This window comes from Nilaparvata lugens, chromosome 1 (genome assembly GCF_014356525.2).
Source record: "Nilaparvata lugens isolate BPH chromosome 1, ASM1435652v1, whole genome shotgun sequence".
Classification (NCBI taxonomy): Eukaryota; Metazoa; Arthropoda; class Insecta; order Hemiptera; family Delphacidae; genus Nilaparvata; species Nilaparvata lugens.
The window spans coordinates 68,110,680-68,132,926 of record NC_052504.1 but is presented as its reverse complement, the minus strand read 5'-3'; the positions used below and the strand labels follow the sequence as shown (position 1 = coordinate 68,132,926).

The 22,247-nt window shown below is 35.5% G+C and overlaps 1 protein-coding gene across 1 annotated transcript in view; it reads left to right on the top strand.

The window, feature by feature from the left end:
* Nucleotides 1–1,594: 1,594 nt before the first annotated feature.
* LOC111056307 (protein smoothened) overlaps nucleotides 1,595–22,247 on the top strand; it is a 41,506-nt gene continuing 20,853 nt past the window's right edge. The window contains exons 1-5 of the mRNA XM_022343661.2: nucleotides 1,595–1,815; nucleotides 11,577–11,946; nucleotides 15,054–15,176; nucleotides 15,815–15,922; nucleotides 18,734–18,943. Of these exons, the coding sequence (XP_022199353.2) occupies nucleotides 11,587–11,946; nucleotides 15,054–15,176; nucleotides 15,815–15,922; nucleotides 18,734–18,943 (801 nt within the window). The 5' untranslated portion in view covers nucleotides 1,595–1,815; nucleotides 11,577–11,586. The remainder of the gene's footprint in view (nucleotides 1,816–11,576; nucleotides 11,947–15,053; nucleotides 15,177–15,814; nucleotides 15,923–18,733; nucleotides 18,944–22,247) is intronic.

Genomic DNA, 22,247 nt, shown 5'->3' with positions numbered 1-22,247 from the left:
GTCGTTTACGGTCATGACTATAGTGAGGTCCACGTTATAATGGCAGTGAAGAAAGATAGGAGAAAACGTTGCCAAGTCTCTCCAATTCGCCACTGAGTGTACACAGCTGTTACTCAATTAATCCCATTGAATTAGATCTAATGATAACCATAATTTCCTTGATAAAATAATCAATTCAATGTCAAATTAATCAAGAATATATATTTTTTCATAATTTGATTCAAAAATTTGATCCATAACTGAGATCAGATTTCATTTTCATACTTACCTGAAATGGCGGCTAATTTAAAAAGCTGTGTTACACCAATCTGAATTTCAAAACATCAGAAATAAATTTATTTGGTAGGAATTCTATTCCAATTTGTTTTAAAAATAATAGAAAAATAGAAATCCTGTTAAAAATGAGTAATATTTCAATGGAAATAGTTCTGAAATAACCGTTCAATATTGTTTATACCAGTAAGAGTAGGTCTAACCTATACCTGTAGGCTAACCGAAGCATGGATGGATGAAGTCAAGGATGGTTGGTTATCAACTTTAAAAATGTCATTTCAGGTATTTTAATTTGTGTTTCTCATACGGTAATGTCTAAAAATTATTAAATTGTTCCAAAAAATACATTTTAAATCAATTATATAACTTCTGTACTAATGTATTTTGATAGAATGAAGAGAAAAATGGCGGCTGAGAATTCTTTGTCTACTTTCGTACAGTCACTGTCAAAAGTGTAAATAAAATATTCTGGAAAACAGACAACATTGCAAAGATAGAGAGACATAGCGCTATCTGTTTTGTTGTATGATAGAAAAGGACAGCAACAGTATTGTCAATCCAACTTTGCCATTATAACGTGGACCTCACTATAGTTGGCACCTTTGGTCCAGTAGGTGTCAAGTAGTCGGGGTGACAACTTGACGGCAATGGTATATTTTTAGGAGGGTACTAAAGTGAGGTCCACGTTATAATGGCAGTGGATAAAGATAGAAGAATAGCGATGCCGATTCTCTGCATTAATTATTTATAATTCTACACTGTCAAAAACATAATTGGCATCGTTGTGGACCTAGAAAAGGATAGTACCACCGGCTTTGTCGAATGATAGACAAGGATAGCAAAACCCAAAGACCATTGGGTTTTGATCAACCAAAGTTGATCAGAAACTGTCATTATAACGTGGACCTCACTATAGTAGTCGTCTATGGCATAGCCACCTCTATGTATTAGAGGTAGCTATGTCTATGGTCACGACAACCTATCCCCTCGACTAACAAATGACACAATGCTCACATTAATTTGGAATTGGTCAAACTTCTTGACGTAGAATTATCTTATCAACTGGTGTTTTGTCTAGATCAAGTACACTCTAAGAAAGACTTTGATAAAATCAGTTACGAAATACGAAATAAGCAAATAATGGTTTAACACGGATTCCAGAGTTATCTATAAAACAAATAAAAATTTGTTTCAATTTATAATATTCGTGTTTTTTAAAAATATTTCACAATAACAGAGTAATTTCCAGTTTGCGAAGAAGGGAAAGGTTTTGCTTTTTATTGTTTTGTTGGTTGCATTGAATAGACAATTTCAAACCAAACAAAAGCAGCATGGCAGTCTTGATCGTGGGTGGTCTGTTTTCTTGTGTGGTCTTTAGTTTGAGGATGATGATGATAATGAATAAGCCACCATTTCTGAAGTGTAAATATCTGAAACTTGGAAGTTTTTTTAGAATTTCACAATTACGGAACTGAAAATATTCAACTTGTTGCTTCTTTGCAGTTGATGCTATAGCCTACAGATGCTGCTGTAGGAAATTGGGTAAGCTTATATTTTAATTCCATCGTAGGCCATCGTAAGTTCTACAACTAACATTTTGATTGTTTTAATCATTCTGTTTTATCATAAGGCGATATGGCTACATTAATTCAGACTCCTTGGAATATTTTATTCTAAAAAATGATTGACGGCTTGAGTAGTTTTATAAGTTTTTCTTGCCGGTGAGCAAACCAATAATTGAGATGAAAGTTATTTTACTTACTTTAGCTTATTTTTATCATTATAAACATTGTTTTTGTCACAGCTTATAAGTAGCAAGTGAATGCTTATAAAGTATTCAACTTGTTGCTTCTTTGCAGTTGATGTTGCGGTAAGAAATTGGGTACGGTAAATTTACATTACCGCACAAAACCTGCAGTGCAAAATTTGTAATTTTAGTTTCATTTGTTGTTCAAATGCTTTTATTAACCCTGCATTAGATTATCGTAAGGTCTAAATATCACCCTACTTTAGAATATAATTTTTTTGTGTAGCTTACTGCTTCTGCCATTGACACTATGCTGACTTGGATGTCTCAGTAGCTTCTTGTTTTAGTGTTTCTTGAGAGAAATTGCTCTATTCTATAAAATTGAAAATCATGCTGAAATATTTAGGCCTATATTATTTAAACATTCAGCATATAACTTGAACCTATCTCTACTACCGCCCTTGCCTTTTTGCAATCAAGTGGCTATTAAATAGTCAAAACTTTGAGTCCTGAGGACCGAGACAGTTTTTTTAGTCTGCTGCATTCGCTTTAGTGTCCACTGTGGACTGTAGCATTTAAATTCACGTCAGTAGCCAAATATCGTTTGTGCAGTGTGTTTGTGTTCTGTGACTTGTTCTTGTGAAATAATAGTGAAACCGATGAACTTGGTGTGATTCCACAGCCACCAAAACTTTCCTAAGAGTTAAGAGTGGACTATAATAAGACCTATTAAATTGTTTGTGTTTCCACTTTCCAGTAGTGTTTCATGTAGGTTGTATGATAGCATTCACCACTAATTTTACAAGTTTCGCAAACATTATGCAACGTGAACTTGAGGGTGAATCAAAAACTATCTCAAGAGAGAACTATGAACGTAGGCTATATATATTTTTAAATCTTCCTAGTAGTGTTGCATGTAAAATCTATAATTATAGTAGTCATCACTATAATTTTTTGTTCACTCTATATAAAATGATAACCAGACGTTACTTTTTCACTAACTAAATACCAATTCATTTTTTAAATTATAATGAAGTTCCATTTTTTGCTGTACAAAAGTTCTCTTTGCAATCATGATTATCCTTTGTACACATTGAAATCAAAAAGTAACAATTTGCCTTTTAATATTTTACCTATAGGCCTACATATAGCCTATTCATGTTGGAAGAAGTGTGTCCTTAGGTCTCAGGCTCACGACTAACGCCAAATAACTTGTTACTTCTTTTGACTTCTCCGCAGTCTGCTTGAACGGGGAATCGTCTTTTTCGTCCCATCGTGGGGGTGTCGGTGATCACCTTTATTTAAGGTGTGGTCATCAATGAATTCTGTAATGCTATAGTATGGTCTGTCCAACAGGTATTGTTTTAGGCTTTTTATGAAGGTGTTGCCAATTGCCATTCACTAGAGATTTTATGTTGCCAGGAAGCAGGTTAAGGCCGTGCAAAGGCTAAAAATAAACTTTCTACTGGTGATATTTTTAAAAGTTTTTCGATTTGCATATCATTAAGCTATCAAAATGAAATAGTTTTCTCAGGGAAACATTTTTTCCCAATCATTACTTTTCGAGATATGAGCGCCTAAATTTTACATTTTTCAAATTCGGTAAGAGATAAATCCATGCAATTTAGAGGATGAATTCTTCATGGTAATTTTGATTAAATAAAACAAAAATTTTCTGAAGATATAAATTTCTGAGAAAGTTATTCAATTTACTAAAAATAACTTTTAGTTGAGTTATTTTTGGTCATTTTTGGTAATTGAATAACTTTCTCAAAAATTGATAATTTCAAAAGATTTTTATTTAATTCAATCAACAATACCGTGAAGAATTTATCCTCTGAATCTCATGGATTGAACTCTTACCGAATTTGAAATGTTCTGTCCCAAAAATTTAAACTTTAGGCGCTCATATCTCAAAAAGTAATGATCGGGAAAAAAATGTTTTCCTGAGAAAACTTTTTCATTTTTATAGCTTGATGATATAAATATCGAAAAACTTTGAAAAATATCACTAGTAGAAAGTTTATTTTTAGCCTTTGCACAGCCTTAAACAGGTATGCCCCCGAATAGGCTGGAGATTTACTATACACCGTGATTCAAAAAGAATACCACAACTTTGAAAATCTGTATTTTATCAAGGAAACATAATAGAAACTTGGGTTATAAATCAAAGTGAAGAGTATTAAAATAAGTTTTTCCCACTAGAAAACAAGTTCACAAATGTTCAATGTGACTCCCTCCAGACACTCGAGTGATATACGATACTCGAACTCGTTCCACACCCTCAGTAGCATATCGGGCGTAACAGTTTTTTATAGCTACTGTTATTTCTTGTTTGAGCTCCTCAATGTTAGCTGGTAGAGGCGGTCGATACTCCTTCTGTTTAACGTACCCCCATAGAAAAAAATCGCAGGTGGTGAGGTCAAGGTTTCTTGGAGGCCAATGATGAAGTGCTCTGTCTCGAGCTGCTTGGCGGCCGATCCATTGCCTCGGATAGTTTTCATTCAAATAGGCACGGACAGATGAGTGCCATCCATCCTGCTGGAATATGAATTCACGTGCTTCTTCTCGAGTTAAGGTAACAGCCAAGTCTCCAACATCTCTAGATAGGTTAGTCCATTGACAGTTGCTCCTTCGAAGAAAAAAGGACCAAAAACTTTATTGGCTGAAATGGCGCAGAAAACGTTCACCTTAGGTGAATCTCGTTCATGTTCAATTGTTTGCCTTGGATTCTCAGTGCCCCATATACGGACATTGTGTCGATTGACTTTCCCATTTGTGTGAGAAGTTGCTTCATCACTGAATACTAATTTTGAAATGAACAAGTCATATGTTTCCATTTCACCAAGGACAAACTCACAGAACTCGATTCTTTTAACCTTGTCAGCTTTTCGAAGGGCTTGAACCAATTGAAGACGATACGGTTTCATTACTAACCTCTTCCGTAGGACTCTCCAAATGATCGGTTGAGGAAGTTGGAGCTCTCTGCTAGCTCGGCGGGTAGATTTTATTGGACTGCGAACAAAAGCTTCCTGAATTCGTGCTACAAAAGCCTTCCGCAGATTGACAAACAGTCCTGATGCATATTTTTTATCCTCCCATATCTTACACACTTCACCACAGAGTTTGGAAATCGCTGTGGCTGTACTGTGATTTTTTTCGGAATCCATGCTGGCTCGTAGACAACAGCCCATTTGTCTCCAGATATGAAATCAATTGATTGTATGCTGCCCGTTCTATAATCTTGTCGTTTTTTGGATCAGTATGGTCACCTGTTTTGAATATGGGGTAGATCTTGGCTATTTTTAAACTTTGTGGAAATACTGCTTGTTCAAATGATGAGTTTACTATGTGCAACTGTGGGTCTCTAAATTCATCCTCACAGTACCTTAGAATTTTCCCTGTAATTTCGTCGTGACCTGAAGAGTTGTTTGGTTTTAGTCTCACAAGAATCTTGGATAATTCTGTGTTGGTAACTGCATCAAAGTGGTCGAATGTTTGAGCATTCTCTGTCAATTCCAGATTATTGGGAGTATTATTATGTCCATTCAGTTCTGTTATTGGCTGCGTGAAGCCAGCGTTTAAGATGTTGCCAATTTGATAGGGATCTGTAATTTATTGATCTCGCACAGTTAGGTAGAGGTTCTCATTTACGACATTTTTGGATTTTTTCTTTCCTCATTTATCGTTCTCCACAAGACTTAGGTTTTATTTTCTGCCTGTTGTATTTTCATTTTTAATTGAAGTTGCTTTTTGTTTTTTACATCCAGGTCATAAGATTTTTTCATTTTCAAATGGTGTTCCTTGTCTTCCATACGGCCTGTGAGCATATACTTATCATATGTTTGCATTGTAGCATCTTTCAGTTTTGTGGTTTCTTCATCCCAAAAAATGTTGTTTTTTGGTATGTTAATCTTTTTGGATTCTCTTGGCATAGTTTCATCTATGCTTAAGCGCATTATTCTTTGAAAAGTTTTTTATTTGTCTTCTACTGAATGAGTCATAGTTACTGGTTTCAAATTTACAAGACCTAGTTGTTGTTTTAGTTTGTTTAAATTTGCTTTTGAATAATTTCTATAAGTGGCTGTTTGATGTTCGACTTTATATTTTATGTCACATAGTATTGAGTGATGATCTGAAATTAAGTTTGGGTATGCTAATGCTTTAACTTTTTTAATAGGTATATTAAGGTAGCACCCATCTATACTTGTGGCTGTTGTCTGGGTTTTTCTAGCAACCGGTATGTCATATATGTAGCAGCCGTGCTGTTTTAGCAAGTTGTTTAAATCTTTATAGTTTTGTTTATCTGTTTTTAGTATGTCTATATTCGTATCTCCTAGTAGTACTATGTGGCATTTCTTTCCTTAGTATTTTTGCAGTACAGATTCCAACCTATTCAAGTATTCCATTTCTGTTCTAGGATCAGGTGATCTATAGGAACCTACTAATATCAGATTCTGTTTCTTAAGTTGGACTTCGGCTGCTATCGTCTCAAAGATCCTCTCTATTGGCTTCTGAAGTCCATCAAACACGATCTCCTCTATTCTTGTGGTTATGCTGTCTTTTATACAGTGCTATGCCTCCCCACATATATACAGTTCGACAGAATTTGGTAACGAGTGTGTAGCCAGGAATATGTGTGCTCAATAGCTCATCAAGTCGTGTTCCGAAAGTATGAGAATGTCCGGAGTGTGAAGACTTATTTCCATCAATAGTCTGTCGATCTTATTTTTAGGCCTCTCTGAATATTAAGATGATAGATTTTCAATGTACCTGTTTTTATTGAATGAAAAAGACTAAGAAATTGTCAAAAAAACCACTGATTTATTGATAATTAGAAAGACCGGTTTCGGTTATTACACCATTGTCAATCTCTGATAAACTAAAACTAAATACAAGAGCAGCAGAATTTATACTAGTAGGCGAGTACTGCTATTGGTCGTGGGCATGAACGCCTGCCATTGGCCTAGCTAGACAGTCTCCTCCCCCTCAACGGTGTGACAAAATGGCGGCTTAAGCAACAGAATCGCCATGATAATAACATTTACTTTTAGTACAAAATAAGAACCAAGAAAACAAGTGTGAAAGATAATAAAACAAATATGTAAATGGAAAAACTATTGACTAATGTATGCTTACAATTTTATGATAAAACTAAATTCGTAGTGTTGTACTGGTTGAAATGAATCTGGTCATTTAAACTATACTGGAAATTTTCCTTAATTATTACTCTTGTTATTTCTAAAGCCTCTAGAATATTCAAAGATCTTATTGCCTTTGTTATTAACATGCAGAAACTCAACATTCTCCTTAACTGTGAACTTGTGATTATTTGTTATCAAATGTTCTGCAAAGTTAGATTCCCCATTTTGTTTATTCCAATCTCTGATGTGTTCTTTAATTCTACTTTTGAAACTTCTACCAGTCTGACCCACATAACAAGCATTACAATCATCACATTTAAGTTTGTACACCCCGATTTTATCCCAAATATCAATTTTGTCTTTACTCCAGTTAAATAGACTATTTAAAATCGGTTTGGTCTTGAAAGCAACATGAAATCCATTCCTCTTCAATTCCCTACCTATTTTATCAGATACAAGGCCTAAATATGGAATTGTTATCCAAGTCTTCTCCTCACAGTTTGAGCCTACAAAGCTAGAATTGATTGAAATTTTTCTATTAATTTTACTCAATAATCTGTCCACCATACTTTCTTCATACCCATTTGTGACAGCTATCTGTTTAATTTTAGTGATCTCAATATCAAAATCATGATGGCTCATAGGTATTGTTAGTGCTCTATAGACCATGCTATTGAAAGCAGCAAGTTTGTGAGAAATAGGATGACAAGAATGAAGAGGAATGATAACATCAGTATGGGTTGGTTTTCTGAAAATAGAAAACTTGTGAAAACCAGTGCTATTTATATTCTTAAATCTAGAAAATTCAATACACAATCCTGTTCTACCTCTACAGTGAATTTTATACTCTGATGTAATCCATTCAGATAGGAAAGAAAATTGTCTAGTTGTCTGTTACTTCCTTTCCATAAGCAAATAATATCATCAACATATCGAAACCAGTAGGCCTAAACAATTTTATCTTTGAAATGACTATTTTCAATGATTCTACTTTCTAACTAAAAGAGCTGAGGAAATAATGGAAGCCTCTATAAATGATCATACACTCAGAGAAGAACTGATAGGATTGATGAAGTTATGCACTCAGCATAATTATTTCAAATTTAACAATAGATTTTTTGAACAAAGAGAGGGGTTGGCAATGGGGTCACCCCTCTCACCACTCCTAGCTGAATTATTTATGGATAAGTTAGAAAGTAGAATAATTGAAAATAGTCATTTCAAAGATAAAATTGTTGACTCTGATTTTGTTTATCTAGTTTTTTCTAAGGATTCTAGTCCCTCGAGTGAGAGTAATCATATTTTTCTTTTCCCGTATTTATTTCTTTAAGTGAACTGTTGATACTGTGAAATCGTTCCTAGCTGATAGGAAAATTGAAGTTTCTCAGTGTATCGAAATTAACCTAAATTCAACTCATACAAGTCATTTAAAATTGAGGTACCTTCCGAATCTTTAGAAAGGCTATTAAATGATGAATTTTGGCCTTCGGGAGCTCTTGTGCGCCGATTTATACCCCTCAGAAATCGTGTTAATTCCCGTGTTCTTTTTTAAGGAAATTAAGCCTCAACCATTAATTAGGCTTATAAATAATAATAATGATTCAAAAGAATATAAAACTAATTGTGGTTCATTGGAATGCCCAGAGCGTGAGAAACAAACAAGGCTTACTTTCATTGTTTGTAGAAAATGAAAAACTTGACTTATTATGTTTGAATGAATATTTTTTTACTACTTCTTCTGAAGTTGATTTCTATATGAAGATATCATACCTAGTTCTTGCTTAATTTTTTTGTAGATCTGTGACGAGATGTGGGTGCCCTCTATGTTCGAATTGACCTTGAGTTGTGTCTTTGTATCATTCACCTGTTATTGAAATGTTATGGACTGTATTATCACTTGCACTGAGCCTACAAGAGGAAGGGCTTGCCTTGACAACGTTGCAGTTAGCTTTCAGTCTGAAATTTGCAGCATAAATGTGATAGAGTTGCATGGAGATGACCATTCTGCTTTAAGGACTGCTTGCTACCTCCTGACAGCAGCTGAGGCACGTGTCGCACCCTCTTCTACCTGGCATGCTGTCTACATTTTTCGAACGAGATCCGAGCATGAATCAGCCCTTGAAAAGGTGTTTTGTCCAGTACATCCTGAAATGATATTTTCCTCTCCTCAGGTGGTACTGAGTTGTTTGCAGTTTTTTTCACTATTTTCGTGACAGATTCCATTTCTTTTTTCCTGAAATTGTCAGGTTTCACCGCCCCCATGCACTGAAGAAGAGACCTAGACATCTGGATGGCCACAGGGAGTGGTATAATGATGATCTAGCCAGACTCATGCTCGCCCTCAAGAACCGATGTGAGGATGGTGATGCTGACAGCTCTGCTAGATATAGAAATTTTAAACATAAATTAAAATTATGAGGAGGATCGAGCTGGCTAAGAGGTTGGCAACTGAGCGGCGAATTGAGGTTGCACCTAACCAATGCATTTTGTTGGAAGGAAGAATCCAGCCAGGACAGGAGCATCTCTCCTTCTTTCGCCCCACTACACCAGCTGCCTTGAGGAAGATCATACGATCGTGAGAACCTTCGTTGCTTCAGGCCAATCTCCATAACTCCTGTCTTAGGCAAGGTGATTGAGGCAGTGATAAAGCCTCAGCTGGAGGCTTTCTTCGAGGAGAATGGCCTGTTATCCAACATGCAGTTTGGCTTCCGAGTTGGGAGATCAACAGTGGGTGCAGTCGACCATGTGGCTGAGCGGATTGATGCTGCCTTCGAGGATGGTGAGTCTCTTGCTCTGGCTGTGTGTGATCTGAGCCGAGCTTTCGACTGTGTGGACATCGCATTCTACTTAGAAAACTGAATTTCTATGGTCTAAGGGACTCGGCCCGTTTCATCTTGGGCTCATACCTTTCTTGAAGGACTCAGCCTGTCTCCCTCTGTGGTGCAAACTCCCAGACCCTTTCGGTGGCTTTTGGTGTTCCTCAGGAATCGGTGCTGGGCCCTACACTGTTCCTTGTCATGATAAATGACGACCATGGTTTTTCTCTGATGTTTGCGGATGATGCATTTCTGCTGTCATCGGGTGCTGAGCTTGAGCGGGTTACAGAGGCGTCTGCGGAGCATCTTCTATCTGTCACTTCATGGTTCCTGGCTAATCGATTCCAGCTAAATGAGGACCACAAGACCCAAAGGATCACTGCAGCTTGTAACGAGAACTGCGTGACCCTCAGAATCCAGTAAAGCTGCTGGGCTTTGTCTTGGATTGAACTGTCATTTACAGCAGGTAACCAGCCGACTCTCCCGCAATTTGCTTCCTGCTGCTCAAGATGAGGGGCCTGGTGACGAAAGTTCACATCACATCACTTATGGATTGCTCCTGTGGGGTCATTCGCCAGGGGCTGCTGATGTCCTGATGCTGCAAAAGAGGGCTTTAAGAATTTAACAGGCAGCGACAATCTTGCCCACTGTAAGCGCATCTTTGCTCGATTTGGTCGATTTGGTGTACTGACGGTCTTCAGCCATTACATCCTCCTGTGCTTAGTGTATGTGAAGAAGATACAGCATACTCTAGTTGCCCGTAGTAACGTCCACCACCACAACACCAGGTGCAGTGGGCTGTTGGATATCCCCAGGAGACGCCTCCACCGATCACACACCAGTTACGTGATTAGTTACAGGGATTTCTGCCCTGAAATTCTACAACAAGCTGCCTAGTGGTGTGAAGCAATTGGATGAGGCCGCCTTCAGGAGAACCGTCTGGAAACTACTGTGTGACAAGGCATATTACAGTGTAAATTAATTTATGGGTGATAATTTGAATTTTTACTGAGAGCGCGATCACTGGATCACTGCCATCTGAACTGTTATAGTTTTTGTTGAATTACGATATGTGTTTTGATTTTTTGACGCCATCGATCCCACAATTGTGAGTAATGGATGAAGCAGAAGGTATTAAACTAAAAAAATTCAGACTTCTTGTAATAATTTGAAAATTTCATTGAAAATGAACATGAGCACGTTTTTTATAAATTTGAAAATTAGTAACTTTATCTTCTATTATTTGTGTAATATACACTGATAGCATACTGTATAATAAATAAAGTTATTAAAAATTTGCAGGTGAAGTTTTTGGAAGTCGTTGGACTCTTTTTCAAGTCCCTTGAATTTCAAAATATCTAGAGTCGACTGTAACTAAGAACCTATGGGATCGCAGATAGCTGTCTATGTGGCTGGCTATTCCATAACAGTCCGTATTTATTGAAACTTTCATCCACCGTAATCACGGAATCTATAAATAAATCACCTCTGGTTTTAATTATATTTTGAATGAATTCAAAGTAACCATGTTTCTTACTGCAATGCCATTATTTGGCTACTCATGTTACTATTATCAAACTATTTTTCTTTTTTCAGATTATATAATATGGCATCACGCCAACCGATCTACGTTTTAGTGGCGTTTATGCTGCTTGTGTTGATTCCTCTCAATTCCTGTTCACCAAGATTGAAATCCTCAGAGAAAAATGGCCAAACAAGTTCCAAGTTCGACGAACCATCAAATGGCTTTAGTGCCTTCGGTTTTATCAATTCTCCGCGTTTGAAAGATTCCAGTGCTGCTAATCGTTTATTCATCTCGCATTCGCCTGAAGACGATGCAGCTTATTGTAGAATTCCGGCAAAATGCGTACCTTTGAACTACTCACATTGCATGGGAACAAGGTTGCCTTACTCCAAAACATCTCTGGACTTAGTTAATGGCTTGCGTTCCCAAGAACAAGCTCAGGTAAATGCTTATTTGAAAATTATTCAGTAAATGACCATATTGATCTAACTATTATTCTGATTGATCTGACTATTTTTGAAGTTATTCCTCCTCGAATAATATAATTATTTATTGAAATTGATCTATTAAATAAATTTATTGAATTATTGGCAATCATTGGTCTTCAATCTGGTATGCTTGATTGTATCTTGAATCAGGTACTTAGACTTGAAAAATTTGTAATGAAAGATAAAGACTCTCTCGAACGATACGTGTTTCAATTATAGGACAGTAATAATTCCATATTATCTAGTTGATCAGAATTTTTCCTAAATAACAGGTCTTTCTTTACCACAGTATCACAGTAATTTTCAAAGCAGATTTCCAATCATAAAATAAGGTGAAAGGTGCAAAACAAAATCTGGGAAGAGCAATAGGAACACTCAGACTGAAAGCATACACTCGCTAGTTGCGTTCAGCGTGAACAGCTACATTCAAGTTTAAACATGTTTCAATGGCACTTTCCAGATTTTTTATTCAGCTCTTGCATGATGATTCGACGTGCCACAGATAGGTAGACGCACACAGATCGTCATCGGACGGATGGCACGCATCGGACAGATCGTAATCTTTTTTAGTTGCTACGCACACTAGTCGTCATCGGCATTTTAGTTCATTGCGACGTATGTCGAGTCGTATGCGAATTAGGAATTTAATGAACAAATATTACAGTAAAATCACTTCACTTATATCGGCTACTTTTGTACCCATATAAAAACTTGTTATGTAGCACTCTTTATTAAAGGGTATTATTACTTTATTTATTTTAAAGTTTTTAATAAAGGGTACTACAAGTTTTTATTGAATATTACAGTATATAAGTGATGGATAGCAGTAGCGAAGAAGAAGTGATAATATTGTTACTTGTTTATTAGCCGAAGATGAAGAAGAGGTACAGCGACGTAGGAAGAGAAAACGAAAAATGTGGATCCATAGAATTAATCATAAAAGGATAGAGGAGAATTTAATCATCTGTTTCCTGATTTAATTGAAAAAGAAGTGATATTTTTTGTTGTTGGTTATCCATCTTGTTTTCACTGGAATTATTACTAATGTATAACTTTGAAGCGTAATATTTTTTAGCTACTTCCGCATGTCGCATGTTTTTTTTAAGAGTTTGAATGTCCTCAGACAACATATAGTTAAACTGAACACCACTTATCGCCGTACGATTGAGTCATTAAATCCAAACGGAGCCGTCAGCTTCAATGCTCCTCTAGGGATTCCTGACGGCATTTCCGATCACACCTGCGCACTCCAATTGAAAACAATGCATCAAATCTAATCGTCCGATCCGTCCGATGCGTGCCGTCCGTCCGATGACGATCTGTGTGCGCCTACCTTAGAGTTGCATTTTCGTTTGTGCGTAAACTTCCGCAGTCGACGACGACAAGCATTGTTGACATTCATATTATCCAAATTTCAAGTGTGCTAAAAACAGCTGATCAAATAAATTTTCATTATTTGTGTTTATTATTCAAGAATCAAAACATTTCTAATAATATCAACATATTGCTATTAAAGCTTTTAAACTCAACCTCCCCCATTAAAAAACATAATTGAAAATAATCTTTTAGGTTGTTTAGACAGGTTAAAATCCACCCAATCTGAGATCCTCACCCTGTCGTGGTCGACGACGGCATTTAAGCTTACGCACAAACAAAAACCCAGCTTTAGGTGTAATCACTTTTGACTAAAAATTACAAAGATTTTAAGCATCTTTCCGTTTCCACTGATATGATAACTATCAATTTTACGATAATTTTTTTTCTACTTACAGTAGGGCTTCCTTATGGCACAAAAACAGGGTTTCATGAAGATGGAAACAGACTCAAATATTCTGATTCTAGGGTACCTCAGGATATCCGAACCACTTGATGCGCATTTGGGGGTCGCGACTGGGCCGCATAATGACTGATTAAAAATGGCGGATACAGCGTTCATTAAAACGTTCATAGAATGGTTACCATTCTTGATAGAGACCTCTAGTAAACGCGAATCGAATCACAAATAACAATTCTACAAAGTTTGTTATTACACATTTCCACCTAAAACATCATTTTAACCGACAAAAATGCACTTTTTCAAAAAACATTTCATTTTTTAAGAGTATTCTTTCTTAACTACTTTCAATTACGATTTTTGGATCAAAAACAAAAGTTCCAAACAAAAGTTCTTTGAAATAGAATTTATCATCTATTCCCGTTTATTTCAAGTCTTCATCATCTTTTGTCCTGGAGTTATGATTTTTCTATGATTTCATTCTAGCCGCTGATCCAAGTAACTATAATTAAAACTGAACTATGAAATCGATTTTTTCACGACTACTTCATGATAAAGACTTGCAAATGGTATCAGTCTCAATCTCTTCGTTACAACCAGCCAAATAAGAATATTGATGAGAAAGCAAAGAAAATATTTTTCATGAAATGAAATCATAGAAAAATCATAACTCCAGAACAAAAGATGATGAAGACTTGAAATAAATGGGAATAGATGATAAATTCTATTTCAAAGAACTTTTGTTTGGAACTTTATATCTAAAAATTGTAATTGAAAGTAGTTAAGAAAAAATACTCTTGAAAAATGAAATGCTTTTGAAAAAGGGCATTTTTGTCGGTTAGAATGATGTTTTAGGTGGAATTGTGTAATAACAAACTTTGTAGAATAATTATTTGTGATTCGATTCGCATTTACTAGAGGTAACCATTCTATGACCGTTTTAATGAATGCTGGATCCGCCATTTTTAATCAGTCATTATGCGGCCCAGTTGCGACCCCCAAATGCGCATCAAGTGGTTCGGATATCCTGAGGTACCCTAGAATCAGAATATTTGGGTCTGTTCCCATCTTCACGAAGAGACCACGAAATTCCTTAAGTAAACCTACTCTTAAATACTAAACTTCTATTCTAATATTATGTCTATTTTATTATTGTAGTCTAACGTAATTAGAAAAAGAATTCACAACTTCATCATTGAGTTATATTTTTTGATTTCTTAATTGACTGTCCTCGTTCTTCTGAAATGTTTACTGGTTTCTTAATATTATTCTATTTCTTTTTCTAGGAGCAGCTTAATCTCTTGCAGGGTCTTATCAATCTGCCAAAGTGCTGGGTAGTAATTCAGCCATTTCTCTGTTCTCTTTTCATGCCAAAGTGTGATAACAATGTGGTGGACCTACCATCGCAGGTAAGTTGAGGGCAATCATGGTACAGTATTCATTCGAATATAAGATTTTGGGATAGAATGCCAACAGCTTGTTTTCTATAAACAATCTGCATTTATTCATGCTTTGTGTCATACATGAGAGCTGATTGATTTCCGTAATATTCGTCTTTATATGAGAAAAAAGTTCGATTATTGCAGCATTGATTATAATTTTGAGTTTGTGCCTTCTATTTTACTTATTAATGTGAATTATCGATCATTATAATAATTGTATGGTTTTTACTGGTGGGGAATCCCTGACGGAAGGGATTCACCTCACCTGAATAAATATAATTTGAACCGACAATGGGCCTCACGATTCATATATCAGCCGGGACCGACAATTTAATTTTAACAGATCATTATGATGACGGATAATGTCATGGAATAATTTCTATCAGGAAATATTTGGTGAATGAAATCATTATTCCAGTAGATACTAATTTGATTAAATCGACTAATATATTAATGTCTTAAAATTCCATGGATGATACCATTAAGACAAATGAAATTAACTTTGTTCATAAACCTAGCAAAACTTCAATGTGATGGAGTTAACTTCATAGTATTATGTGTTATTTTTGTTAGCGCTGAATGGAGAACATTTTATCATTTCACAGGAAATGTGCAAAATGATCATGGGTCCTTGCCGCATTCTAGCTGTAGATCATGGTTGGCCGCTCTTTCTTCAGTGTGATAATACAACAAAATTTCCTTCTGGCTGCAAGGTAAATTTTCCTCCTTTTAGAAGTAGATAATAGTGAATATAGCCATAATGTAGATCTATTATTAAAATCTATAGTGATAATTTACAGTTCAATGAATGGATAAAGTATACTTGATACATTGATTGATTTATAAAATCAATTAAAACAATTGTTTCAAATCAATTGAAGACTACAGTAGCTGGGATTCCTGAATATTACAAAAGAAATAGCCAATTATGTATTAAGACCATAAAACGCGACTTTATTGCTTGAGAAAAACAGTTATCGCGCGACACGTAGTGAATTGCGATAATTTTGTGAAAGCAATAAAGAAGTTTTACTCTCGAATTACATACAATATTTTTCTACAACCGCTGTATAATTTGCCTTCTATTGTATCCTTGGTCGATCGCCGCCATCATGGAATGCTGTACTGATGAATTGAATCAGTGTTCAATCAGCTGATCACAGATGAAAATTTCAAAATTAATCTTTCAAATTTTATTATCAAATTAGTGATATTTATTCCAAAAAATGCTGCAATAGTCGCTGGTTAAAGTACAGTTCTATGCGTGTCATTACCAAAAGGTTTAGCCTCTCTTTCCTTCATTTCCCGTATCACTTTGTCTCATCTATCGGAAGGACTGCTGCCCCACCCCACTTGAAGTAGTAGTAATCGATCAATCACGTTCGAAGTATGGTCGAACCAGGACTTCCTATATACCGGACTTGCGCCTACAAAAAAATGGCCGCCGTATGTGGTGGCCGGCATTGATATTTTAAACAGGAACGAGACGAAATGAGATTTCGACAAACTGAGACGCTCTCTAACAGCTGATTAGTGATTTTCTCTCAGTAGGAATTTCTATAAGACCACCACATACGGCGGTGATTTTTTTCTAGTCTCAGATCCGGTAGTATATAGGAGGTCCTGGTCGAACCCAACGTACACCGCCTTTCGTAGCCTCGCAAATGAGGTAAATCCGCAAATGTATCCTATATTTTGTAAAAACCACGGTACTCCGCATAACCCTCGTATATCCTCGAACAGTCGCTATTGTTAATGTTATAAACAATTTTGTAACTTTGGAAATCCAGAAATACTAAAGAGCCTGCGGCTTACTGCGCATGCCTAGCAAGCGTGAAGTAAAACCGTACTGCGCATGCGAAGCAAGTGGGAAGCAAAAAAGGTACTGCGCATCACGGTATATAGAAGAAGACGGTAGGTGTCACGCGCATGTTTGTGCTAAATTTCCGGTGTAGCTGACGTCATTTCATATCCAATCATCTGTTTTTAACAAATAATTTTCATAAACTGCCAATAGGTGTTAAAAACGTCGGTTGGTGGCGATGACGCAATCTAGCTGGCTGGCCACTGCACACACATTTCATGACCCCTACAGTTTTCATCTAAATACCGTGCTGCGCATGCATAGCGAGCGTAAAATAGATTATCAGCTACCAGTTTTTAGTACGTGAAAATGTGTTTTACGAGCAGTTGCAGAAAAAAACCATTTACCGGGCAGGAAAAATAGTCGAAGAGGTTATATCAATAATAAAATGAATGTTACAACACTTTGTGTTTTTATGACAATAAAGGATTATTGATTGATCGAATACCAATCAATTGTTTGAAAACATCACCGAGCATAACGAGACTGGAGCAGTTCTTCAGATATTTCCCAACCAATCTGATACAGTCACCTGTCCATATATACCTGTCCATCTTTTTCTCATTATTATAGAATGTATCCCATCATTTATTGATTATAACAAAATTACAAGTCAGCTGTCAGCTGGATTAATAATGGCATAGAATAGAATCAATAGAATAAATTTAGTAGCCCAAAAAACAGGATGTCACAATTTGACTCAGGCCAGTCACTATAACAATAACAAAATAACACTCAGTTGATAAAAATACTGTCAATAAAACAATTAATTTACTATAAAACATATTATAAATACATATATATTAATCCTATTCATATAACAGGAATATTAATAAATTCTAGATATTGAAATCTATTCATTTTCATGTCTAGAAACTAAACTCTTTAACTGAGTAGAAGGGGGTATTCAAGAGAAATGTTTCTAAAATATGTTTAAACCTCTTGTGGTTATGTTGCCTTACCTCAATAGGGAGCCTATTCATCAATTTAATTGCAAAATTTGAGGGACTTTGGTCAGCTTTATGCGGTCTGCTTCTAGTTACATCGAGCGTCTGATTGGATCTTTTATTATAAGAATGAATTACATTTCTCAACTCCATTTTCTCCGGATTCGCTTTCAGAAATAGTAAGCATTGCATTATATATAATAAATACCGAGTTAGTATGCGAAGACCTTTGAAAAAATCTCTACAATGTTCCCGACTCCGCGCCCTGGCAATGACTCTGACAGTCCTTTTCTGCATGATGTAAATGTCTTGTGCTTGTGAAGAACAGCCTTAGACTATCAGGCCATATATGAAATATGTGGTTTAAAAATACCAAAATAAGCGTGACGTAGTCCATGTTGGTGCAGCTGCCCACAACCACACTGCAGTTCAACCTACTTTTCAGATCAGCAATGTGTTGTGCCCAACTTAGAGTAGGCTCAATAACTATTCCTGGAATAGATCCTATTCTTTGGAATAGCAATACCAACATACAATGCAACTTCAATTATATCACTTGACTTTCCACTACTTTAAATAGAACAGCTGACAGAATATCAGAGGTATTTCGAGCGAGTTCTCCAGCCTGGGTGCTTATAATTTTGTGAATGCAACTGTGATGTGGTGCAAAATATTGTAATTGATTCAATGTACGTACCTATTTGTATTTGCAGAATGATGTTCGTGAACTGAGATTCAATACATCGGGGAAGTGCAAGGCCCCAATGGTTCAGACCGATTACCCAAGTTCTTTCTACGATGGAATGGAAGGCTGTGGTGTTCAGTGTGATAATCCTCTATTCACACCAGACGAGAGGTATCAGATACACAGATTCGTGGCGTCGACAGCAACTATTTCTTTCATCTTCAACTTATTTACAGTGGTAAGTCTTGTAATTGTGTCATTTATACTTGATTGATACATGTAAATTATGGTTTGTTAATAAATAAGCTCTGAATACAATAATGTCTTTCACTACGACTATGCTGATTGTATGCAGTTTTTACTCATATAACTTGTATGTAAATTTATTTTTCATGTAGTAGGCTACAAACAAATTGATAAATTATTCATGATTCTACCATTTTTAGCCAAATACAAAGTTTCTGATTTTTGAAGAATTTGATATGCAATTTTTCAGATATTGAGAAGTGGATAGATACAGTTCTTTTTGGTTATTTTTCAAAACTACATCAAATCTACATTTTAATATGGGAGGGCATACTAAATTTAAAAAAGGTGAATTAATGCTTCTGGAATACAATACTAATTTTGTAATTTATTTGCCAAATAATTTTACAGACATAAATCTACAATCACAAAATAATAAAGTTAACAAAAGTACAAAATTTTAGAAGTTTACAGTACAATGAAATTAACAATATTATAAATAAATTTATATAAAAAGACACTACTGGCATAAGTGGAACTTGTTCGCCAGCAGTAAGTGCGATTCAAAAATACAAATATTATAGCATGAATAAAAACTAATAACTTAGTGGTTATATACTATAATACAAATCGTATCAGAATCAAGAAAAAGGTACCTATTATAACAGACGGATTCTACACTATGTTCTTAAAATTATTACAAAATTATCATTTCATACACTTATCTTGAAATGAACTCTAGCTTTTACCCACTCATCTATTTCACTACTTAGTTTTTTTTTGTTATTCTATTGTTTATGAAGTGATATGGGACTATATTAGCAAAGTATTCCATAATAAAGTATGTGAGTTGATGTTTATTTGTAGTTCAAAATTCAAAATTCTTCATTAGCAATTACATTCTTTACATCACATTTACAGTATGTAGAGAATTTCTGCTTTGTCAATATACATATTAGAATCAATACAATCAATTACAGTCAATGAATTAATCTCAAATAAAAGAAAATTTCTAGAACTAGAACTAAAACACACTCTGGAGGCCTTGAATAAGTTAATTAACAACTTAGATAGGGGCTACTTGTTGAATCCAACTAACATTGAATCAAGTACCTTGTATTAATGGGTTGGATCACAGGAAGAGAAGCTGTCAATGTTCATCTAAAAACTCTCGGACTGAATAAATTGCGGATAATAAATAATCGGACTGCTTTATGTGACAAATAGGTCAAAACTTTTTCCTTGAATTTAGATTTTGAATTTATGATTCTGGTTTCGTTTGGGAGATGGTTGAAAAACTTAATTGCTCTGTATAGTGCTCCCTTTTCAAATTTAGTCGTTCTGTGCATTGGGTGAAATAATAAATTTTGAGTTCTAGTTTCTCTTACAGCTCCATTCCTTTTGTGCAAGCTATTGAGGTTTTTGAAAGCCAACATGAGAGTCGCATAAATATAAATTGAGGGAACAGTGAGAATTTTTTGTTTTTGAAAATGTCCCTACATGTGTGTCTCCACCTTAAATTGAAAACTCGTCTGATTGAATTTTTTTGAGCTTTAAAAACTCTGACTAAGATGAAGCACCCCAAACTACTATCCCATATTTGACTAACTCTCAAAATATCCTCGTCTGCAAACGTCTAATAAGACACTCAGACTGCACGTGTCTTTCAATACATTTATGGCATAAGATGCAGAGCTGAGTTTTTTAAAAGCTGCTGTATGTGGGTAATCCATAACAGGGACTCATCTATAGTAACTCCTAGAAATTTTGTATCCGTGCCGACAGAAATATTGTGATTAGGAGCAGGGAGTTCTGAACCATTCAAAGGATCCATAGTCCTTGATGATAGAACAATGTTCATTGCGGTCGTTTTAGAAGAATTGAGAATAAGGCCATTTGCTTTGAACCAAAGGTTACAGTTTTCTAATTCTGTGCTTAAAATAGAGAGGAGAGAGTTATGAGTATCGCCCTTTACAGTGAGACATCGTCCGCATACAAGCATATTTTGGATTGGTCATTTTTAAATTTTAAATCATTCACATACAAAAGAAACAGGACAGGGATATGATACATCCCTGTGGAACCCCCTTCCTGATGTCAAGCCAAGATGAGGATACCGAGGGGTCATAATAGTTATTTGAAATGCTGACAGTTTGCTTTCTGTTTGTGAGAAAAGACTCAATCCACTCCTCTTATTCCGTAGTGTCTAAGCTTCCTTATCAAGAGTTTGTGATCAACACAGTCGAAAGCCCTGGAAAGATCACAAAAGACTCCTATTGTCTTCTGGGATCTATCCAGAGCCCCCAAAACTGCGCACGTAAACTCAAGAATGGCCAACTCGGTGGATTTTCCTTGAAGAAAGCCATGCTGAGAGCGGGTGAGTACATTTGATTTGTCAAGAAAAGAAGTCAAACGGGCTAAGAATATTGTTTCAAATATTTTTGATATCACAAAAACAAGTGAGATTGGTCGGTAGTTTTTGAACTGCATATGATTATCCTTCTTGAACAATGGTTTGACTAATGTAAATTTGAATTTTTCTGGAAATCTACCTGTTGAAAAAGAACAATTTATGAGGAATGCCAGAGGATAAGCCATTTCAGCTGAGCAAAATCGTATAAGGTCAGAAGACAATTCATCCCACCCTGATGATTTTTTGTTTTTTAGAGATATAATAGTCGTTCTTAATTCATCTGGATTTATGGGGAGTAAAAACATTGAAGTCACGTTCGGTGGTTTGAAGTGGTTCACATGATCTATTGCTATCTCCTCAGAAGGAGTTGGAGCTGATTTGATCGTTTCTTCCAGAAAGGATTTGTTAAAAGATTTTTCAATTTCTTTTTTATTGGTAACTCCAATACCATCTATCAACATTTCCTTAATTACGTGCTTTATTGTAATTTTGCCACTCTCTTTTTTCACAATATCCCATGTGACTTTTGCTTTGTTTTCTGCCTTGTCCACTCTGCTGTTGTTACATGTTTTTTGACCGTTTTATTAGTTTTTTGAGAATATTGTTATATTGCTTGAAATATTCAATAAATTGAATGTCCATTGAATTTCTCATAATTTTGTTCAATTCTCTTTTTTTCTTTAAAGAAACTCTAAGTCCTCTAGTAAGCCATGGTTTGCATAATTCTGCTTTAAGTTTTACGGGTCTCCTAGGAAAGTGTGTTTCGAATTCCCCTAATAAAATTTGTAGAAACTTGTTAAAATACAAATAAATTGTTTGAGGGGTGTCCATTCCTTTAGCTTCGGCCCATTCAATTGTTGCCAGTTTCTTTTTGAATTTTATT